The sequence below is a fragment of the Pelodiscus sinensis genome, chromosome 1 (genome assembly GCF_049634645.1).
Source record: "Pelodiscus sinensis isolate JC-2024 chromosome 1, ASM4963464v1, whole genome shotgun sequence".
In the NCBI taxonomy this organism is placed as follows: domain Eukaryota; kingdom Metazoa; phylum Chordata; order Testudines; family Trionychidae; genus Pelodiscus; species Pelodiscus sinensis.
Genome location: NC_134711.1, coordinates 304,683,181 through 304,704,488, shown reverse-complemented (window position 1 = coordinate 304,704,488; position 21,308 = coordinate 304,683,181). Strand labels below are relative to the sequence as shown.

The window sequence follows — 21,308 nt, the reverse complement described above, 5'->3', positions numbered from 1 at the left end:
AGAAAAGAAAATGGGTTTTGATGTATAAAAAGGCCCAAAGTGTGTTTGCTTTACAATGGAAATCCAGGTCATACCTTCTCAGTTTTACTTGAGGATCCTGTAGATCAGTGATTTCCAATAAGAGCGGGGTACAGGCTCTGCAGGGGATGGGGGAGTAGAATTTTCTCACAGAACCCTTAGTTTCACTTCACGGAACCTCAGAGTTCTGCAGAACATTATTTGGGAAACACTGCTGTAGAAGACTAGTAGATTTTGATTTCACAGATACCAAGGAAGTGAAACATGATTGATTAAAAAACACTTCTCCTCTTAATTGTACTTAGGACCTTTCCAGATTTACAGTCATAAATAACATGTCAAGAACTGTGAAATCTGGTCTCCTCCCATGAAATCTGCTTTTTTGTGTGCTTTTACCGTTTACCAGGGACCATAAAATCTTGCAGGTAGGCTGTGGGCTAGGGCCTCGCCCTCCCTCCCACCAGCGAGGAGCCTGTGCTGGTGCTACAGCCCCACAACCCACCCCCTCTCCCCGAGAAAACCACTCACCTGGAGGTTTTTTCTGCTGCTCCCATTGGCCAGAATCATGGTCTGCGTTGAGGGGGCTGAGCCGTGGACAAAATAGTTCAGGCCTACTGCCCTATACTGTACTGGTTTCCTAGGGGAGACCAGTGTTTCTCTAACTGGGGTTCCTGACCCAAAAGGGAGTTTCAGGAGGATCACAAGGTTATTTTAGGGATGGTTGAAGTATTGACATCCTTCAGAGCTGGGCAGCTGCAGAGCAATGGCTGTTCGCCAGGCATTCAGCTCTGAAGGCAATGCCCCATCAGCAGCAGCTCAGAAGTAAGAGTAGCAATACTGCAACCCTCCCTATAATTACCTTGCAATGCTCCTCCCTTCCCCCCACCCAACTCCTTTTTGGGTCAAAACCCCTACAATGCAACACCATAACATTTCAGATTTAAATAGATGAAATCATTTTATTTATTATTTTTAAAATCCTGTGACACTGAAATCGACCAAAATGGACTTTGATTTATTAGACATTTGAAGCAACTACATCTTAACCGAAACCAAACAGAAAGTTTCAAACAGTATAAGTAGAGCCCTACCAAATTAAAAGTGAGATCATTAATAAAAGAATCAACTTCTAAACTTTTCAATTTATAGCTGAAAGTTCCCAATCGTACCTGTGATTCCTCTAAAGGAGACCTCCAAAAAAAGGGAAGACTAGACTTGATATTTTTGATGATTCTACAGAGAAAAAAAAACCCTTTCTTTCCCTTAAAAAAGTCCTGGTAAATCTTGTACATAGCATGAAACAACTCCGCTGTTTATTTTTTTATTCACCTTTGAATTTCACTATCCACTCTTTCCCTCAACAAAGAAAAGGACTGATAGATAGAGCCCTGCACAGATTGAGAGGTCTACCCGTGGATGCAGCTATCCATGGATAGATATTGGAATCTGCAGAGAGGAGCATGGTTCCCTCATGCCCGAGAGCCAGCGCTCCACACTAGCAGTTTCTTTGGGCAGTGTGGCTGCACCGCCCCCACCCGTGGCATCTCCTGTCTGGGGTCATACAGCCCTGCTAGCTGGAAGCGGTGCAGCTGCACTTCAGGGAGTAGCTGCTGGTGTAGGGCACTGGCTTCTGGGTGCAATGGGACCACACGCCTCTTGCTGGTCATACTAACTCTTTGGAGTAGAACTCTGTGGCTCCTGATGTCTGTCTGCAGATATCCTCATCCATGGGTGGACATTTCTAGCCACGCAGAACTCTACTGATAGATCTGGGCACAAATAGAAAGAGAAGATACTTGTATATGGCGTTAGTACAACCAAAACCATAGTTGATAGAATCAACAGGAACAGTGGAACAAGGCATAGATCAAGCTCCTTCTAATGAAATCATTTAGGGACCTGTCAGAGAAGGAGAAGCAGGGGTCATAATACTCCTGGCCAGTTGTGTAAGAAGATCCCTAGCTGAAGATCAGTAAATGTACTAAGGCAGCACTACATTTATGGCAAGACTGTGGTTATCTACTACTGTTGTGAGTTTGTAAGGAAGGGCCCCTTTTTGTCACACATTGCTCTGGTGCTTATGATGATTAGGAATGTTAAATGCATGTAGTCTATAGCATTAACCTATAAGCTTTTGCTTATAGGTTAATTGGTTAAGCAACTACACTATTACATCCCTAATGATGCTGTCTCTTTCTAGTGGCTGATCCCTGTAAGTATATAGATTCCCCTCTGACATCAGATGAGCTATTTAACTCAAGAGGTGAAGGCACCAAATTCAATTCACACTGATAATCCTATGAAAACAATCTTGCCACAAGGATGGCTGTAAAAAGCTAGACCAATAGAATGCCAGAAGAAAATGCCTTCAAGGAGTCCTACACAAAACACAACAATTTTGTTTAAATTACCAAAATAATATACAAATAAAGCAACCTGATATCAGAAACTAAAGTGCAATTTTACTTAGCCTAGCAATCTTGAATTGTGTCTCATGTTGTAGATACACAATTTAGGGATGTAATAGTGTAGTCAGTTAACCAATTATCTGATAAGCTAAAGCCCCAGGCAGGGGCTGTTGCCACCCTGCACTGCTGCCTCTGTTTCAGAGGCAGCAGCTCAGGGCGACAGGCAGTCAGTCTATGAGGGGAGCTGTTTTTAAACCGTCTCTGCTTGTGGACCAGCTTCCACCTGGCACCCCGCGCAGAGTGGCAAGGGACTCCTCGGGAGTGGAGCCGGAGTGCACTGGCTGCCAACCCTGCCCCCAGGGACTATAGAATAGTCGACTAACCGATAAGAATTCATGAAGTTATGCGACTATTCAATTAACCGATATTTAACATCCCTAACACAATAAGTTTGTACAGTGAATTTACTCTGGCAAAATTGCAATGGAAAATAAAATTTAAAAAAACAGGGGGAGGGATGTGACAGCTTTAAAATCTCATTTTCAGTAGAAAATTCTTTCTTGCTTAAAAATGCTCTTCTCATGAAATATATGCTATATCCTGTCTACTGTCTTGTTTAATGCGTTATGATCCTGTCATACAATGAAACACTGCAGGAGGTCCTGTTTTATGTAAGGAACAGCATGGCTAGTCTTTGTAAACAAATACAGCACCCTGGTAAGCAAGCAGACTGGTAAATATTGGTTAAATGTTGTGCGAAGATAGTTCTGCTTTTATTATCTGTATTTTCCATGCACTGTAAAGTAGCATTTTCAATAAATGTGATATATATGAACTGTGCTTAACTGACTGTGTAGAAAAATAAGCATTTAGAGCCTGATCAATAGAAAGTTTCAGATTGCTTCAGTGAGCTTCTGATCAGGCCATTAATAATATGGTGATAAAATTACAAGTTCTATTCCAAGTTGAATAACTTCATTAGGGACAGTGTCAACTTGAAGGCATATTGATTGAGGGATTTTGAATAAGTAAGTTTAAAACACTTCCAGTTGCTTAGGGTATGTCTACACTACCCCGCTAGTTCGAACTAGCGGGGTAATGTATGCATACCGAACTTGCTAATGAATCCCGGGATTTGAATTTCCCGGGCTTCATTAGCATAAAGCCAGCGCCGCCATTTTTAAAAGCCAGCTAGTGCGAACCCCGTGCCACGCGCCTACACGCGGCACGGGCTAGATAGTTCGAACTACGTAGCCATTCCGAACTATCCTCGTTCCACGAGGAGTACAGATAGTTCGGAATGGCTACGTAGTTCGAACTATCTAGCCTGTGCCACGTGTAGCCGCGTGGCACGGGGTTCTCACTAGCCGGCTTTTAAAAATGGCGGCGCCGGCTTTATGCTAATGAAGCCCGGGAAATTCAAATCCCGGGCTTCATTAGCAAGTTCGGTATGCATACATTACCCCGCTAGTTCGAACTAGCGGGGTAGTGTAGACATACCCTTATAGAGTATCCTGTAAATATTCTGATTTTTGAAAATGTAAATTCTGTTAAAAATGTTGAGGGTTTTTCTGTTCCCCTGTTGATATTTTTCATTTCAGCAAGGATGAAAATTATTCACTCATTGACAGTACATGAGAAAGTGTGAAACTATCATAAGAATGTTGTCAAATACACAAAGTAAACAAACTAGGAGAAAATAGAGGCTGCGTCTACACTGGCATGATTTAGCACAAGTACTTTTAACGGAAAAGTTTTTCCGTTAAAAGTATTTGCGCAAGACAGCGTCTATATTGGCATGTGCCTTTGCGCAAAAGATTTGCTTTTGCGCAAAAGCATCCATGCCAGTGTAGACGCTTTCTTGCACAAGAAAGCTCCAATGGCCATTTTAGCTATCCAGCTTTCTTGGCAAGAAATTAACATTGCTGTCTACACTGGCCTCTTGCGCAAGAATACTTGCACAAGAGGGCTTATCCCTGAGTGGGAGAGTCAGAGTATTTGCGCAAGTAGCACTGATTCTGTACATTACAACGTCAGTGTTCTTGCGCAAATACTCGCGGCTATTGTAAACAGGCGGCAAGATTTTGCGCAAAAGTGGCTGCTTTTGTGCAAAATCTTGCCAATGTAGACACAGACAGAGAGAAATAGGTGTTATAACAATAGTGGATACAGAATTTTCAGACCAAAGCGTCATTCCAAGTTAATGGTGTCTCTTTAGCCTGCTATTAAGATTATGCATGTTCATCAAATATTTAAGAGAGAAAACTTAATTAGAAAATGATGGTTAAGAAATAAAAAATCAGTTCACAAATGTTTGAAATCCCGGAGATTGAGTTACAGTTACATTTAAAACCAAAGTGGAAATGCAGAGTTAAGGAATATCAGACAAAACTTTACTCTGTGTTGTATCCTTACCCACCCTATATCCACAGACAGGGTAACCGGATGTTGACACATTATAAATGTTCAACATAGACAATGCCAGCTACTTACCCCTACTGTGTCCCTACATGCTATGTTTGACATATGGACATGTTCGCTTGCTCATGAGTTGCTGACACCAAGCCCAGTGATCACTTCTCAACTTGCGAGCCCATGACCCCAGAGTAGTCATGACTACCTTCCCTGTCTTTATCTCTAGATGGGAGCGAGGAAGCAGTTCCTCCCAATGTTTTTAAATATAAGAACCGTCATGCTGAGTCAGACCAATGGTCTATCTAGCCCAGTATCTTCTCTTCTGACAGTGGCTAGTGCCAGGTGCTTCTGAGGGAATGAATACAAAAAGGCAATTACCTAGTGATCCATCCTCTGATATCCACTCCCAGTATCTGGCAAACAGAGGCTAGGGACTCCCAGAGCATGAGCTTGCATCATTGACAATCTTGATTAATAGCCATTGATGGATCTCTCCTTCATTAGCTAATCTAGTTCTTTTTAAAATTCTGTAGTAGTTTTGGCCTATACAAGATTGACAGTGTATTGTGAAGAAGTACTTCTTTTAGTTTGTTTCAAACCTGCTGCTTATTAATTTCATTGTGAAACTCCTGGTTCTCGTGTTAGGTGAAGGAGTGAATAACACTTCATTACTTAGTTTCTCTACACCAATCAAGATTTTATAGGCCTGTATCACATCTCCTCTTATTATCTTTTCTTCAAAGCTGAAAAGTCCCAATCTCTTTTCATATAGAAGCTGTTCCATACACCTAATCTTTTTTTTGTCCTTCTCTGTACCTTTTCCAATTCTAATACAGGTTGAACCTTTGTGGTCCAGGACTCTCTGGTCTAGCAATATCCATGGTCCGGAAGAACTATGAATGTTGCTGGACTAAAGAGCCCCTGCACAGAGGTTGCTGGCAGCTTGGAGCAGAGCCAGCCGGTGGGGCCAGCGGGAGTAGAGTTCACATATGGCGGAGCTGGAAATCCGGCAGAGCCTCTTCCCTGGTCCAGAAAACTCCCTTGTCCGGGACCAGTCAGGACCCAAGGGAGCCAGACCAGGGAGGTCCAACCTTTATATCTTTTTTCTGAAGTCATTCTTGATAGACTTTGGAGCATCAAGATCCTTGTATTCTGAGTTATGTCGGTAGAAGTTGAGTGACTCAGGGCTGAATCTAACCTACCTTGTCCTTTTTCTCTCCTAACAAATGCTTTAGTTTTGGTACAGTTAGATTAGGACTCTGATGAAAACTAACCTCATCCTCACTGTCCATAATGTGAGATTATATATAGTGCCAGCTCTATACAACACTTGGATTATTCCTAACCACTCAGGCCCTGATCATGCAAACACTTCCACAAAATGTTTAATTCTCCGATCTCAAGCACTGATTAGTGATCTGCAGCGAAAAGGAGTACCTATTATAGCCCCGGGGCAGAGCTTTTAACTCACTGTCATCTGTAGCAGCTCATGCTTGTAACTCTGGAAGCCTGAAGTTCTGTCCCCCAGGGTCAGCCAAGATAGTAGCCAACACTATCTTTTGAATCCAGACCTTCCTGAATATGTAGAATAAAACATATTATACGTTTTGCTCCTCTTTGTTTTATGCAAATGACAGAAATATGCATATCTCAGTACTTTTTGCCCAACAAACAATTCTGTTGCATTTTGTTCCATCAACCAGAGCCCAAGGTACATCAGAATTAATGGAGGTTGTTCATAACTGTGAAATGTTTGTAACTCTGAACAACACATTATGGTTGTTCTTTTAAAATTTTACAATTGAACATTGAATTGATGCAACTTTGAAACTTTGCTATGCAGAAGAAATACATCCTAATTTAAACGAAACAAGCACAAAAACTATTTCCTTACTTTTTCAAATCTTTTTTTTATTCCCCTCCCCTTTTTTTAGTGGTTTGTTTAACTCAGTACTGTACAGTATTTGCTTATGTGTGGTATTTCTCTGTGTTGGTGGCATGCTTCTGGTTCCAAATGGGGTGTATGGTTGATTAGTCAGTTCAAAAATCTGGTGTTTATAACTCTAAGGTTCTGTTGTGTAAGGGAAGGATATTAGGGTTGCTGGGAGTCCTAAAATGGAGGTAAATAGAAGGTTGACACACAGGTAGCTTGTGGTAGGGATGGAAGAATGCAAGCACCTGGTTTTGTGCTGCGAGCTTAGCCCACAGAAGCAAGAAAGTGCACTACCCTCTAGTTATGCGTAAGTTTAACACACATGAAGATTTTCCTATTCATATACTCTCTCACTCAATTTCATCAGGACATTCATAGAAATAACTATTGGAAATGACTCAAGGACCATTTTCACATAAAACTACAACAACTGATTGATTCTGTGTGTATGAAAGTATGTTTCTGGTCTACTTGAGTTAATTTGTATCAGATATTTGATACTATGTGTGGTATAGGCCACAAGAGTTTTAAGGAGATGGAAATAATTCATAGTGACAGACACCATCTTATGTCTGCACAGGAAACATTCTATCCTTTACACTAGGCCCACTTGATACAGCTGATCCACCTCAGCAGAGCAGACCACAAACACTCATGTTTTCAGATGTATTTACAGATGATACTAGCACAAAAAATAGCCCATAAGATTGCTGATATATCAGATAATAAATACACGTTTTCATGAGTAAAAACGGATCCTTGTGCCAAATACAAAGAGCATGTATATAAATGTCATCACTAGAACTTATAAATTGTGGCTATTACATTAACTGAGACACAAACAAGGGATCTGAAAGTTTACACGGTTAACTGATGAGCCTGGGTTCATCAGTTAACATGCACAGCTACACGCAGCCTTCCCCCCCCCCCACATGTGTAACCATATAACCGCTGTTTTTTTCAGCTGTTACATGATTACATAATTCACTGCATTTTAACATTTCTAACACAAACTATTGCAATAAATTAACTTCTAACAGAATTAAAATCTATTCTTTGGATTGCAATGAAAACTAGCTTTATAACACCCCATTCTCTTACACTCTTGAGTCTGAGTAAGTACTGCAGGATTGGGTCCTTTCTAGAAAATATATTTTAACTCTGCTCCCATGTTGCTGTGAAGATAACCAGTCTGGTACATTTCATTGTTATTGTAAACAAGTATTCTTCCCATTTCTTCAGTATATAAATGTTGAGCACTAGTGCACTCTGCATGGGAACCTGAGCTTTAAAATACAGTGGGAACTAGTTCACCTCACTAATTTGCAAGCCTGATCATTCTGAGATCTTTACTGGGAAATAAGAGTGGATGTTTCTGTGACGGTTTGGATCACAGAAGTTCCCTGGGGATTGTCACCTGGTGAGCTGATCAAGCCACTGAACCTGCCTTCCTGTCATCTGGGGCTTTCCACCATCCTATCCTGGTGGGCCAGAAGCTCTGGTCTCCCCCAGCCAAGATACAGAGTTGGGGTTACTGTCCTCCTACAGAGCTACACAGACATTTAACCAGCTCATCTCTTAGAGGACCCAGCTATAAGGCTACTGATAGCATCCAGGTAACCAATCCCCAAAAGACACCAAAACACCAAATAAATCCATCTTACACTGTGTAAAAATTGTTTTAAAAAGAAAGCTCATGAAAATGTTTGTTCCCTTTAACAATGAAAGAGAGAGATGCACAGTGGTTGCTTCCCTCATACGTAACAATTATTTACACTGGTCTTTATAACAAACAAAAATGTTTTTATTAAATATAAAAAGTAGGATTTAAGTGATTGCAAGTAAAAACACAGATCAAAGTAAGTTACTAAGTTAAAATAAACAAAAGAGGGCAGCTAATTCTAATGAACTAAGAAATACACATTCTTACCCTAAACAGTTGTTCTTATCTGCAGGGCCAGCTGACTGGGGGAGGGACAAAACGTGCAGTTGCCCTGGGGCCTGGTGATTCAAAGGGGCCCAGGACTTCCAGCTGCTATCACTGCCACAGTAGTAGCTGCCAGAACCCCAGGCTCTTTAAATCGTGGCTGGAGCGCCGGGCTGAGGGGCATGATCTAGGAAGTGCTGAGGGCTGGCTGCCTCCAGTCCCGCTCCTTCTGACCTAGGCTGTGTCTCTTCCAAGAATGCAGAGCCACTTCATTCCTATATTGCCTGGAAGCTGTCAGCTCTCCTGGCCTCAGGCCAGAGTTGATCTTTTTTTTTACCTGGGCTAAGAACACTCTTTTACCTGGGCTAAGAACACTCTTTTGCTACAGTCTTTCCAGGTCTCTTCATATATATCCTCTTACAGAGGGCAAGGCAGTTTCAAAGGCCAACTGAAGACAAAGGATAGATTGCTTTCCATTCCTTAAATAGACTCCACCACTACCACCCACCACCAGGACTAGATTCAAGATGGATTCCAGGGCCATGTGGAATGATCACATGTGTTTCTAGAACCAACCACAGTTTGGGTTTTCAGGACAAACAAGACCATTCACAATAGGGATGTAAAATTTAGGTGGTTAACTGGTTAAACAGTATGTTTAACCAATTAAAGGTGAGTGTGGAGAGAAGCTCCCCGCTGTGAACAAGGCCAGTGGTGAACCTCACAGGGCTGGAGCATCCCCCTCCCTCTGGCCATCAGGGAGCTGCTCCAGATCCTATTGGTTAACTGGAACAGGTAAGCCTCACCCATTAAGGTTAACCATTCACATCCCTAATTCACAGCTTCTTGGTTCGAGTACTGAGCCATTAAGTTCCTAAACTATCACTAATGACCTTCATTAGCACATTTAGATTTAAAAACAGAGTTACGCTTCATATTTCTAACTTAACATACAAGAATGTTACATGCACAAACAGGATAGACTCACTCAGCAAATTGTAACTTTAAAAATATGGTACATGAGATATTAGCATAAAACTTTTGAGTTATGCATGTTCATATTCATAAGCCAGTTTTCATAAAGCATGCGGGGTGTGACAGCTTCATTATTAAAGCTTCTGTCTGAAGTAAATTACAGCAGGGTTTTAAAGTTGGGTCGCAGGCCTGTCCAGGTAAGCTCCTGGCAGGCCGCAAGAGGCTTTGTTTATCTAAGTCCATAGGCACTAGGGATGTTATATTTAAATTAATCAACTAGAATTTCCGTCGACTACTCAATTAGTCGATAAGGGGGCACTCACTATCCCGTTGTGCCTCTGCCTTTGAAATGTAAAAGTCACCTGCTCCTGTGCCTCAGCTCTCGTACATTTCAAAGGGAGAGGCACAACAGTAGGGACATCACTGCCTCCCCTGCCCCCATGGAGATGGTGCAGGGGGGAACTGGCTTTTAAGATGGCCCTCCCCAGCACCGGCTCCTGCTTCCCCACCAGTCGCTTACATCCCTATTAGGCAGTGAGTCTCGCAGCTTCCATTTGACTAGAAATAGGCTCTGTGCATATGGACACTTAGACACTTTGTTTATCTCACGGCCCATCAACGGCCCATGACCTAACTTTGAAACCTCCTGGATTACAGAACATTGGCTTGTATTTTATTGTGTATTGGTGTATATAATTAGCACTAAGCAATGCTTGTTAGAGCAATAAACAACAGTACATTTTGCAATGCAGGATCATTGATCTCTTCCATTGTGTTTGTTTTCATGGTAAGTCACAAAAATCAGTAACCACCACAAGTCACTTGTGCAAACTCAGCAGTTTGTATTATGTGCATATGTGTTTTCTCTCCCCTTGTAACAGTTGCATGTACGTAGACCATATTCTAGCACTAGGCTGACCCTGTGAAGTTAAAGGGAACTGAAACCTTGTGTGGGTGTTCTCATTCAGAGCTGGTTTCAGTAGCTTAATACTCTTTAGGATTCAATTTATACCTATCTCATAGAGCTGGAAGGGACCTTGAGAGGTCATTGAGTCTAGTCCCCTGCCCTCACAGCAGGACCAAGTACCATCCCTGAAAGATTTGCCCCAGATCCCTAAATGGCCCCCTCAAGGGTTGAGCTTTCAGCCCTGAGTTTAGGAGGCCAGTGCTCAAACCACTGAGCTATCCTTCTTCCAGCATTAGCTTTATAATAATACAGTAAACTTCTGATAATCTGGCACCTTTGGGACCCAGGGAATGCCAGATTATCGAATATGCTGGAGTATCAGGAGGTACTCCAGAAGGGGGGCTGTGAGGGGTCTGGGGGGAGAGGGCTCAGTGGGGAACAGCGCGGCGTGGGGCAAGCCCTCCGCCGTTTTGCAGGGAGGTGGGTGAAGCCCCACGCAGCTGCCGGCGACAGGCCAGCTGGGGCTGCAGGTATCAGCGGTGACTTGGGGAAGCGGCGGGGCAGAGCAGCTGGGGTGCTGCCGGGTTGGTCCCGCAGCGCCACTCCTCACCCCACTTCTTGGCGCCCAGCAGCACCCCAATATTATCTTTACCAATATTATCTATTTTGAAAATCAGAGTAAAATAGCTAACACACAATTTTTCCTTTTTCCCCCAAAGAAAACACCACAACAACCAAGTTCTCCCCATCTAGTCCAAAATCTTCAACGCCAGGTAAGCCTCTGGTTGAGGGAAAAACAGGTCCTGCGACTTCTACAAGAATTTCCTAAGACAAAAAAGAACATTAGAGATTCCAGATGTACTAGATAATTAGTATAATGCAGCCAACCCCCGCTTCTTTCATGGATCCTGGAGCAGCAGCATGCAGAGTACTGAGAAAATACAGTGGGGTGGAAAAATTAGGAAGAGGAATAAAATATGAAAACGTGATCATTTAAAGAAGTGGTTCTTAACTTTAATACATCCTGCACCCCTTTGGTTCTCAAAATATGTTCTCGCTTATTAAATATTAAATTATTTAATTTAATTATTTATTTCATTTAATTTTATGTAATTAAATATTAAATTAACATATGTTCAACTTATTAAAAATTGTTGAAGTAGGTCAGTTTTAAACCTAAGATATATCATGAAAATATGGCACGTCTTGCACCCCTAGAAAGGGCATCTTGCACCCCCAGGTGTGCATGCACCCCCGGTTAAGAACCACTGATTTAAAGCAAGGTGTCTATAGCTACAGACTTCCCATAGTGCACAATTAAAAGGAAAATGCAAACATACAATTGGCAGGGTCATTCACATTGGCTGATGAGGGAAGGCATCCCCTCTTAATGAAGGTATGGGTGAAAATAATTAGTTCCCAATTTCAATTTGATTTTTAAATTGAAAATAAAATGGAATAGTGGCTCTGTTCCAGGTATTGTGCAGCTATGGCTGGATCTCCAAGAGAACATTAAAGGCTACATGTTGTCTATAGGCACAGCCCCGAGCAATGGGTGGTAGGGTAGATTGATTTAAATCAATGATTTAATTACTGATTTTAATTATTTGTACTTTTGTTTTCTGAACAAAGGTTGATTCTCATTATTCGGTGACCATGAATACATGTTGATTTACAAATAAATATATTCTACTAAATGTGGTGCTTCTTTTTGCTAACCGGGAAGATACACTGTATCTGCATGTATTTAGTTAAGCAGTTATATAGCTTATCTTACATTTATTCAGATTCTTAATTTTTACATTTTTAATACATAAAAATTGTGAATGATTAATTTTTATTTACTAGATTAATTTTTTACTTGTGATTGTGTCTGGCTATTTGAATGGAAACTCAAATTCAGTTAAATATATACAGGTGCATTTTAATTTTATTTAATAAAATTATCTTAAGTGCTGGCAGCATAAGGAAAAAATTCAAAACATGTTTTGCATTTAATACAAATTAATTTATTAAATAAAATATTATCTGAGGCTAATTAATTGATAGGATTGTTCTTGCGCAAGAACACTGACGTTCTAATGTGTGAAATCCGTGCTTCTTGCGCAAGAACTATGATGCTCCCACTCAGGAAAAAGCCCTCTTGCGCAACTGTTCTTGCACAAGAGGCCAGTGTAGACAGGCAACAAGAATTTCTTGCTCAAGAAAGCCAGACGGCTAAAATGGCCATTGGAGCTTTCTTGCACAAGAGAGCGTCTATACTGGCACAGATACTTTTGCGCAAAAGCACATCTCTTGCACAAAAGCACATGCCACTGTAGATGCTCTCTTGTGCAAATACTTTAATGCAAAAACTCTTGCGTTAAAAGTATTTGCGCAAAATCTTGCCAGTGTAGACGTAGCCTATAGGTGGCAAACAGAATGCATGGAAGTCATTGTTATGAAAATTGCCCAGCAAACTGTGTGTGTACATGCTTCCTTATGTGTAATTTGCTTAATATGTTTTTAAATGTTAATCTACTAAATGCTGTGTGTGGAGCTGTTATGGAATCATGTGAAAGGGAGAGGTTTAGAGTTAGAGATTACAAACTGTAGGGAACTCAAGACCTTTTAAGAAAGTCATGCTTGCTTCTCTTAGCAAGGAACAATCAGTTTCACATACAGAATGGAAAGCAATTGTCTAGGAAGGAGTACTGCAGAAAGGGATCTAGGGGTCATAGTGGACCACAAGCTAAAAATGAGTCAACAGTGTGACACTGTTGCAAAAAAAGCAAGCATGATTCTACGATGCATTAAAAGGGGTGTTGTGAGCAAGACACATGAAGTCATTCTTCTGCTCTACTCTGCACTGATTAGGCCTCAGTTGGAGAATTGTGTTCAGTTCTGGGCACCACGTTTCAAGAAAGATGTGGAGAAATTTGAGAAGATCCAGAGAAGAGCAATAAGAATGATTAAAGGTCTAGAGAACATGAACTATGAGGGAAGACTGAAATAATTGGGCTTGTTTAGTTTGGAAAAGAGAAGACTGAGAGGGTATGTGATAGCGGTTTTCAAGTACAGGCAGTCCCCGACTTACGCGGATCCAACTTACGTCGGATCCGCACTTACGAACGGGGCTTTCTCGCCCCGGAGCTCACAGGCAGCGGTCCGCCACCTCGACCTCCGGGGCGAGAAAAGCTGCTTCCGGTGCCCCTGGTCTGCTGGGGACCGTCTCCAGCAGACCAAGGGCACCGGGAGCAAAGCCGCAGCCCCAGTGGGTTTGCTCGCGGTGTCCCTGGTCTGCTGGAGACGGTCCCCAGCAGACCAGGGGCACCGCGAGATAACAAAGCCAGAGCAAAGCCTCATAAGCACGGGACCCCGCCGCGGCTGCGGCTTTGCTCGCGGTGCCCCTGGTCTCCTGGGGACCGTCTCCAGCAGACCAGAGACACCGGGAGCAAAGCCGCAGCCACAGCGGGTCCGCGCCAGAGCAAAGCCTCAGAGGCGCGGCACCCCGCCGCTGCGGCTTTGTTCCCCGTGTCCCTGGTCTGCTGGGGGGGGGGCACAACTAGTGTGCTCCCCCCCCCCCCCCCAGCAGACCAGGCTTTTGTTGTGGACCCTGTGGCAGAGCAGCTGGGGCACTGCCGGTTGGTCCCGCGGCGCCGCTCTCGGTGCTACTGAACCAACCCGGCAGCACCCCAGCTGCTTTGCCCCAGGCGTCCTGATTCAGCCGCTGCTGGTCTGTTTCAGCAGCGGCTGAATCAGGACGCCTGGGGCAGAGCAGCTGGGGTGCTGCTGGGTTCGTCCAGTAGCGCCGAGGAGCTGCGCTACTGGAGCAACCCAGCAGCACCCCAGCTGCTCTGCCCCAGGCGTCCCCAAGTCAGCCGCTGCTGAAACTGACCAGTGCTGACTACAGGAAGCCCGAGGCAGAGTTGCTCTGCCCCGGGCTTCCTGGAATCAGCCGCTGATCAGTTTCAGCAGCAGCTGACTTGGGGACTTGGGGTTCTTAAGTTGAATCTGTATGTAAGTCAGAACTGGCGGTCAGTTTCAGCAGCTGCTGAATCTGGACGCCAGTTCCGACTTACACACAGATTCAACTTAAGAACAAACCTACAGTCCCTATCTTGTACGTAACCCGGGGACTGCCTGTACCTAAAAGAGTGTCACAAGGAGGAGGGAGAAAAATTGTTCTCCTTGGCCTCTGAGGACAAGAAGCAATGGGCTTAAACTGCAGCAAGGAAGGTTTAGGTTGGACATTAGGAAAAACTTCCTAACTGTCAGGGTGGTTAAACACTGGAATAAATTGCCCAGGGAGGTTGTGAAGTCTCCATCTCTGGAGATATTTAAGAGCAGGCTGGATAGACATCTATCAGGGATGGTCTAGACAATGTTTGGTTCTGCCGTGAGGGCAGGCACTGGACTCGATGACCTCTCGAGGTCCCTTCCAGTTCTAGTGTTCTGTGATTCTCTGTTCTGCTCCTAATACCTCCAAACATTCCTCTCCCTCTTTGCCCCCAGGCAGCTCTTTTCAGTATGCTATCTCTTCAATCATTATGGAAAGAAGTGGAGGGCAGTAGTTGTGTAGCACCAGCAATGTGAGGAAAGAGAAAGAACATAGGGCAGCCACAACTTCCTTAAATGAGGAGAGGAACACAGAACAATTCTGATGGAGGAAAAAGTGGGGAATGAACCAGTAGCCTCAAATCTGGGTGAGGAGTTACAGCCCTACAAAGATATAAATACTGAAGAGCAGAGACACCCCAATAAGGGTGGACGGGGCAAAGGGGAATAGCATGGAGAGAACAGGAAAACTGAAAAGAGAGAAGGGATAAGAAAAGCGTGTTAGGAGAGTGCAAAAGAAAAACTGAAAGAATAGGATTGTCTTTCTATCCTAGTCAGCTAGTCAACTAACTGATAAGCAGGAGATTATCTGTTAGCACTGTCGACCAGTCGCATTCCCCCTTCCTCCCTCGCCTCTCTGCATTAGAAGGGGTAGGGGAGCCGGCGCACGAAGATGCTGGCTCATTCCCTGGTCCCAGGTCACTCATTACACAGGATAGACCTCCCCACACTTCCCCTCTGCCACTCTGCATTATAAGGGACAAGGGAGAGGGCATACGAAGATGCTGGCTCAGTCTCTGGGTCAGCATCTTTGCGCGCCAACTCCCCTGTCCCTTGTCATACGGAGCAGCAGCAAGGAAGGAAGTGGTTATGCTGTGCGATGAGCGACCAGGGACTGAGCCAGCATCTTCACAGGCAGGCTCCTCTGTCCCTTGTAATGCAGAGCGGCAGTGGGGGAGGTTATGCTGGGACCAGGCACAACCCAGACTAAGAACTGTAATTGCCTACCCTTATCGACTAATTGAGTAGTCAATTAAAAAAATCTATCAACTACTCAATTAGGAAAGTAACCGCATTTTAACATCCTTACTTTCTATTCTGCTTTAGTATGGCACCTGGCACGGTGAAGTGCTGGTCTGTTACTAGGGCTCCTAGATGTTCCAGGAATACAAACAATAAATAATTTTTAAAAATGAGATATGGAAGTTAAGGAGAAAATGGAGATGTAAAACCTAATCTGCATCCTTGCAAACCTTCCCAATATAGATGCCCCCTCTGCTGTTGAAAAAGTGATTTTTCCCAGTATAAGTTCCCCTGTATCAGTTCCCTGAGCTAAATAAACTCAATAAATAACCTTACAATCTTACACTAGTATAACTGTTTACACAAGGGTTTGCCAATATAGAAATGTCATTAAAAAGCACACCTCTAACTGACATTACTATTTTTACTGTAGACTTGGCCTAAAACAAATTCAGAAGCAGGAGAGGAGAGAATGTGCTAGGGGCAGTGAAAGATAACAAAGCCAAAATACGTAAAAGCTAAACTAGAATAAAAAGGGGAAAATTCAAAATGCCAGAGTCCAGACGTGGGCAGTCAGAGCGCTAGCAGATGCAGCAGCTGCAACAGAGCACAATGTGAAGGGGAGTAAGAAGAGGCAATTAGTAGAAAGGCAGGTGAGCAGGACTCCAACCTATCAAGGGTGGGGATCATGGGACTTAAAGAATGTGGCCCTGATCTTACTGAAAGGGAAATAAATCAATGGCAAAACTGTCATTGCCTGTAGTAGAACAAGACCCACCCATTGTGTGACTCTGCTTTCTGCTCTGACCCCAGTCCTGGCCAGCAGTTGGATATCCTAAAAAAAGGGTGTGCATAACATTGGGAGTTGCTTCTTCAATTGCAGTACATTATGCTTACACAAAAATGGCTTGTTTTTAAAGCTAGAGAACTTAATTCTTTCACCATTTTCTTTTTTCTTGAAGGGCCTGCATCCAGTACAGCCACAAGCATGCATTCCATTTCAAATACTTCAGTACACAGTAAGTATGATAACCCTTTTCCTTCTGGCACTATATAGGCAAGCACAAAAAATATCCAAACATTAAAATCAGACAACATTCCATAGACCATGATTGAAACACTTCATTTTATGGGGACGTTAACAGAATGGCACAATTAAGAGACCACTCAAGATTTTAACTTTATAGGTCAAATTAAAGGTGACACTATTCCAGTTAACTTGCTGGCCATGAGCACCCCAATGCGATAAGCTGAGAAAAATCAAGAAAGAAAAATCTAAAGCTCCTTGATTAATTTTCTTGGTTGTTCTGAACTTTAGCAAACACATTCCATTTTAGTGCAGAAGGACAGTGAATAAGCTGCTGTGCAAACAGCGAATATATGTTTCAGTTTTCCTACTCTGCAGTAGTCTGTGAATGTAACCAACAGGTGGGAATCCACGTGTCTTGGGGGAGGGAAAGAAAGATATGTTTCTGTTTGGATGAGGCTCCGAGGTAGCTGCGCCATGGAAACATGTTCTGTCTCCATGGAGCCTATAATCACAAAACCCTGCAGTTCAAGCAAGATATTTGCAATAAGAACAAGTCACTCTATTAAAGGTATGCCACCAGCTTTCATCCTCCATTCATTGAGGGAAGAACCTTAATGCATAGAGGTCCCCCAATCCTTATTTATAATACAAGTTATTCAGACTTTAATGATCTACCATTTGAGGGAGCAAGCAGGATCATAACGCCAGGTGTCTTACAGTAAAAGAAGTCAATGTGTGTAATTAATGGGTGGGAACTGTAGACATAGAACCTTGTAAAACTCTGCCCTGCTACCCTAGACACCTACCCCATATTTAGCAGGGCTGAAGGTATGAATTTTCAATGTAATTTTTATTCTGCTACTAAAACAAATTATCCATCTCCTTTGTCCTGCAATATTCCAGCCTTGGTTTTGCTGCAACATGAAAATATTAAAAGGGAACAAATCATGGCAGGAGAACTGAGAAACCCAAAATCATTTTCTGTGGGAGCTTGGCATAGGCTTGTTTCACATGTTAGTAAAGGGTTGGATGAGAGTTTACATATCATACCACTTCCCAGCATGTGTTGATTAAGCATTAGAAAATAATCTCTTTTGTGGCCCTCTGAAATCTTACACTTAAAAGAGGAAGGAGAAGGAAGTCTAGTTTCTTCCCCATGTGTCTATTTTTGTCATTTATTATTTGCTTTACTATCGCAAATAGAATACCACTTATTTATTATTTGGATTCTGCTAGCATCTAGGGCAGGAGTGGGGAACCTTAGGCCGAGTGGCTGATGCGGCCCCCGGCTTGCCTGGGTCTGGCCTCTGAGGCTCAGCACTGGGGAGCCCGCACTGGCTCTCCAGCCCCCCCTTACACCTACCCACAGGGCTGGAGCACACAAACTCTACTAGCCTGGCCCCTCAGGCTCTGGTGTGCAAAGAGTATGTGGGGAGTGTCTTTCTCCTTCTCAGTCACTGGCTTTTCACTTTGCTTCTCACTTGTATGCAGCCCCTAACTGATTTTTCTATGGGTCAGTGGCTCCCAACCCAAAAAAGATTCCTCACCCCAATGTAGGGGCTCCAGCCATGGTCCAGGATCTCTTTGCAAGCTAGGTGCTGTACAAACATGGAACAAAAAAGCAGTCTCTGCCTCAAAGAGCTCTATAAATGAAGGAGTTGTTTTCTTTGGTAAGAGCTATGTCTATGTCAGTTAATAAGTACCCAGTACTCCTATTTCTTTGGGTGTTGGTGATTACCAAGTAGCCCTGAGACCTGTAGCAGTGAAGGAGGTGAGCAGTGGGCTGTGAACATTCTCACTTGGCTCAGTCCTAGATGTTCTTGTTGGATCTTGAATATTGTGCTGCAGCATGAGGTGATTCATACAGATGAAATGCCATCTGTACTTTCCGCAGCCATTATTAGCATTTTGACTTAAGGATTCAGTAGTGGATACGAAGAAAAGGAGAACAGGATGTAATCTTACCAAAGTTGGGTTGCCTTCGGTAATGATAGAAATGGTGCACATTTTAATTTCATTGTTTGCAGAATCTCTGCTCAGGCATACAAGCATAGGCATGAATGAAAAAGAACAGAGAGGTTAGTATCTTAGTTACCTTATCCGTAGTAGAGGTTGATATCAGATTGGAAACCATTGTCACGCACGTTTTTAGTTTAGATTGTGTGTACTCTCTCAAGATGGTTCTTAAATCCAGGTAGCCTGAAGATAAATCCAGGTAGCTTTATTATTATTTTATTATTAATTTTATATTATTTGTATTGTGGTAGAGCCAAAGTCCCATTGTGCTAAGCACTGTACAGATCTAATAAAAAGACTGTTTCTGCCCAAACAACTTACAATCTAAGTAAACTCGCTCACCCCCATTTGAAACACATTTGTAGATTTTAAGGACAGAGGGAACCATTGTTATCCTCTTGTTCAGGGCTACTGTACTTTGGAAGCCCCGGGGACCACAACGGTACTTACAGCACAACTTAAATGTAGTTGCATATACATGCAAATATATATGCAAATATATGCAAATAGTTTCTTTCACAGTTACAGGCATAAATACAAAGATTAAGCCTTAAGCCGTGGTGCCGGACCCAAATGTGGTCAGTGTGAGCCAGTCAGCACCTCTCAGGCTCTGCCCACAAGGCTAAGCAGCCAGCACTCTCCACAATGCCCCAGCACTCCCAGCACCTTCTCCGTGGGGGCTAGAAACACCGACACTCTGTACCCATCTGTTCCAGCCAGCCCGTCCACTTGTGTCTTTCGGTGCTCACCCTGCCAGGGAGACACCTCATCGTTGTGGAGTATGTTCTCAGTGGAGGCCATGTTCAAAGGATCCCACCCACAGGCTGCATGTTGAGCCACACATAAACCCAAACTGCAACGTGGGCTGCAAACAAATGGGCCCTGCTCTAGTCTGACCTCTTGCACGTCATAGGTCATAGAACTTTCCTGAATTGGTGATTCAACTCCAAATTTTGTCATTTAATTTTTCACTAGACTAAGGCTTTTACAGTGTTGGTGAGAAAATTCTCAACTTGCTAGCAGTGAGTAGAAGAACCCTGTTTCCTTCAGAGAAAATGGGATTTGTTTTGTTTTATGAATCAGTCACAATGATAATTATTGAGTATGTCATACTGTGGTGCTTAAAAATTATAGATGCATTTGGACGTATCACTAGGTCTTTTTTACACTATGGTAAGTCGGAATATGCATTACAAATTAGTTATTCAGAACTGAGGTGTTCTTTATGCATTCTGACTATTTGACTGAAAGTGTCCATCTTTAAACATGGGTAATCTATCCTGCATAAGAACTGAGATTCATTTTTTAAAAACAAAACAAAAGCATGCAATATTAAACTGCATCATTAGTTGTTTTCCTTTATGTAATAAATATGAAATAATGCAATCTAGGTATGTTTAGCATTATGAGTGACAAGTACAGCTGGTCTTTTACGGAGAAATTAATATATGAAGTGGAAAGATAAAAGGACAGATGTCTGTCTTCTATTGTTACCAGATGTTCTTTCATCTAGGATTGGCTGGTAAAATATTATGGATAAGACTTTCTTTACGGGTAAGGCACAGAAGAGAAGCTGACTCTCATTGACTTACACTGTTTCCCCTTTGTGCCTGTGAAAACTTTGCACTTCATGTATGGAAATTATTGAAACTAAATAAATGGCAAGAGGACAGTTTACAGAAAATATACCTCTTTTCTGCAAAGAAACAGATTACTGAGTCTTGGTACAATGAGAAAATAAAGATAATTCAGCAATGGGACTGAGAGTGCAAACATGCTGAGGAACGTTATCAAAATGCCTTTAAATAAGCACAGATTTTTTTGTATATTGTGGTTCAGGGTGTCTGCTCATGGCCTAGAAACCACAGCTGTGTAATTTTATTTATATATAGACACACACACACATTGAACCACAGAGATAATATATATTACTACAGTGTCAGTTTGGCATGTTTGGAAGTTATATGCTTTAAAAAAAATTAAAAACCTATTACTTGAAACCTTTTTGCTGTTTTGCTTGTTTTTGAATAGACTCCTGTTCTGGTTTTTACCTTTGGAATTAGAATAGCAACTGTCATTGATGTATGATATAACTCTGCATGTCTGAAGATCAAGGATGTCTGAAACCTTCATGTAACAGAGAGTCAGTTAGGAGGCACTGTTCCAGTTCAACCCCAGAATTCAGTGAAGATGATGTCATTTTCTTGAAAAGTGGCTACCTGGTGTCTTCAAAGAAAGGCTCTCTATATGTCCGGCCAGCATCATCTTCACTCTCCCCAGGGTTCAAAAGTGCAGCCTGTGTATCATATAGGAGGCATAGCCAGAGTGGAGTTGTTGAG

General features: G+C 42.7%; 1 protein-coding gene across 2 annotated transcripts in view; it reads left to right on the top strand.

Moving 5' to 3' along the window:
- Window positions 1–21,308, top strand: part of TMEM123 (transmembrane protein 123) — a 42,925-nt gene that overhangs the window by 2,005 nt on the left and 19,612 nt on the right. Inside the window, exons 2-3 of one of the 2 annotated variants that reach the window (XM_075919297.1) lie at window positions 11,303–11,356; window positions 16,886–16,942. In XM_075919297.1, the coding sequence (XP_075775412.1) occupies window positions 11,303–11,356; window positions 16,886–16,942 (111 nt within the window). The remainder of the gene's footprint in view (window positions 1–11,302; window positions 11,357–16,885; window positions 16,943–21,308) is intronic. The other variant, XM_075919298.1, reaches the window with a different exon arrangement.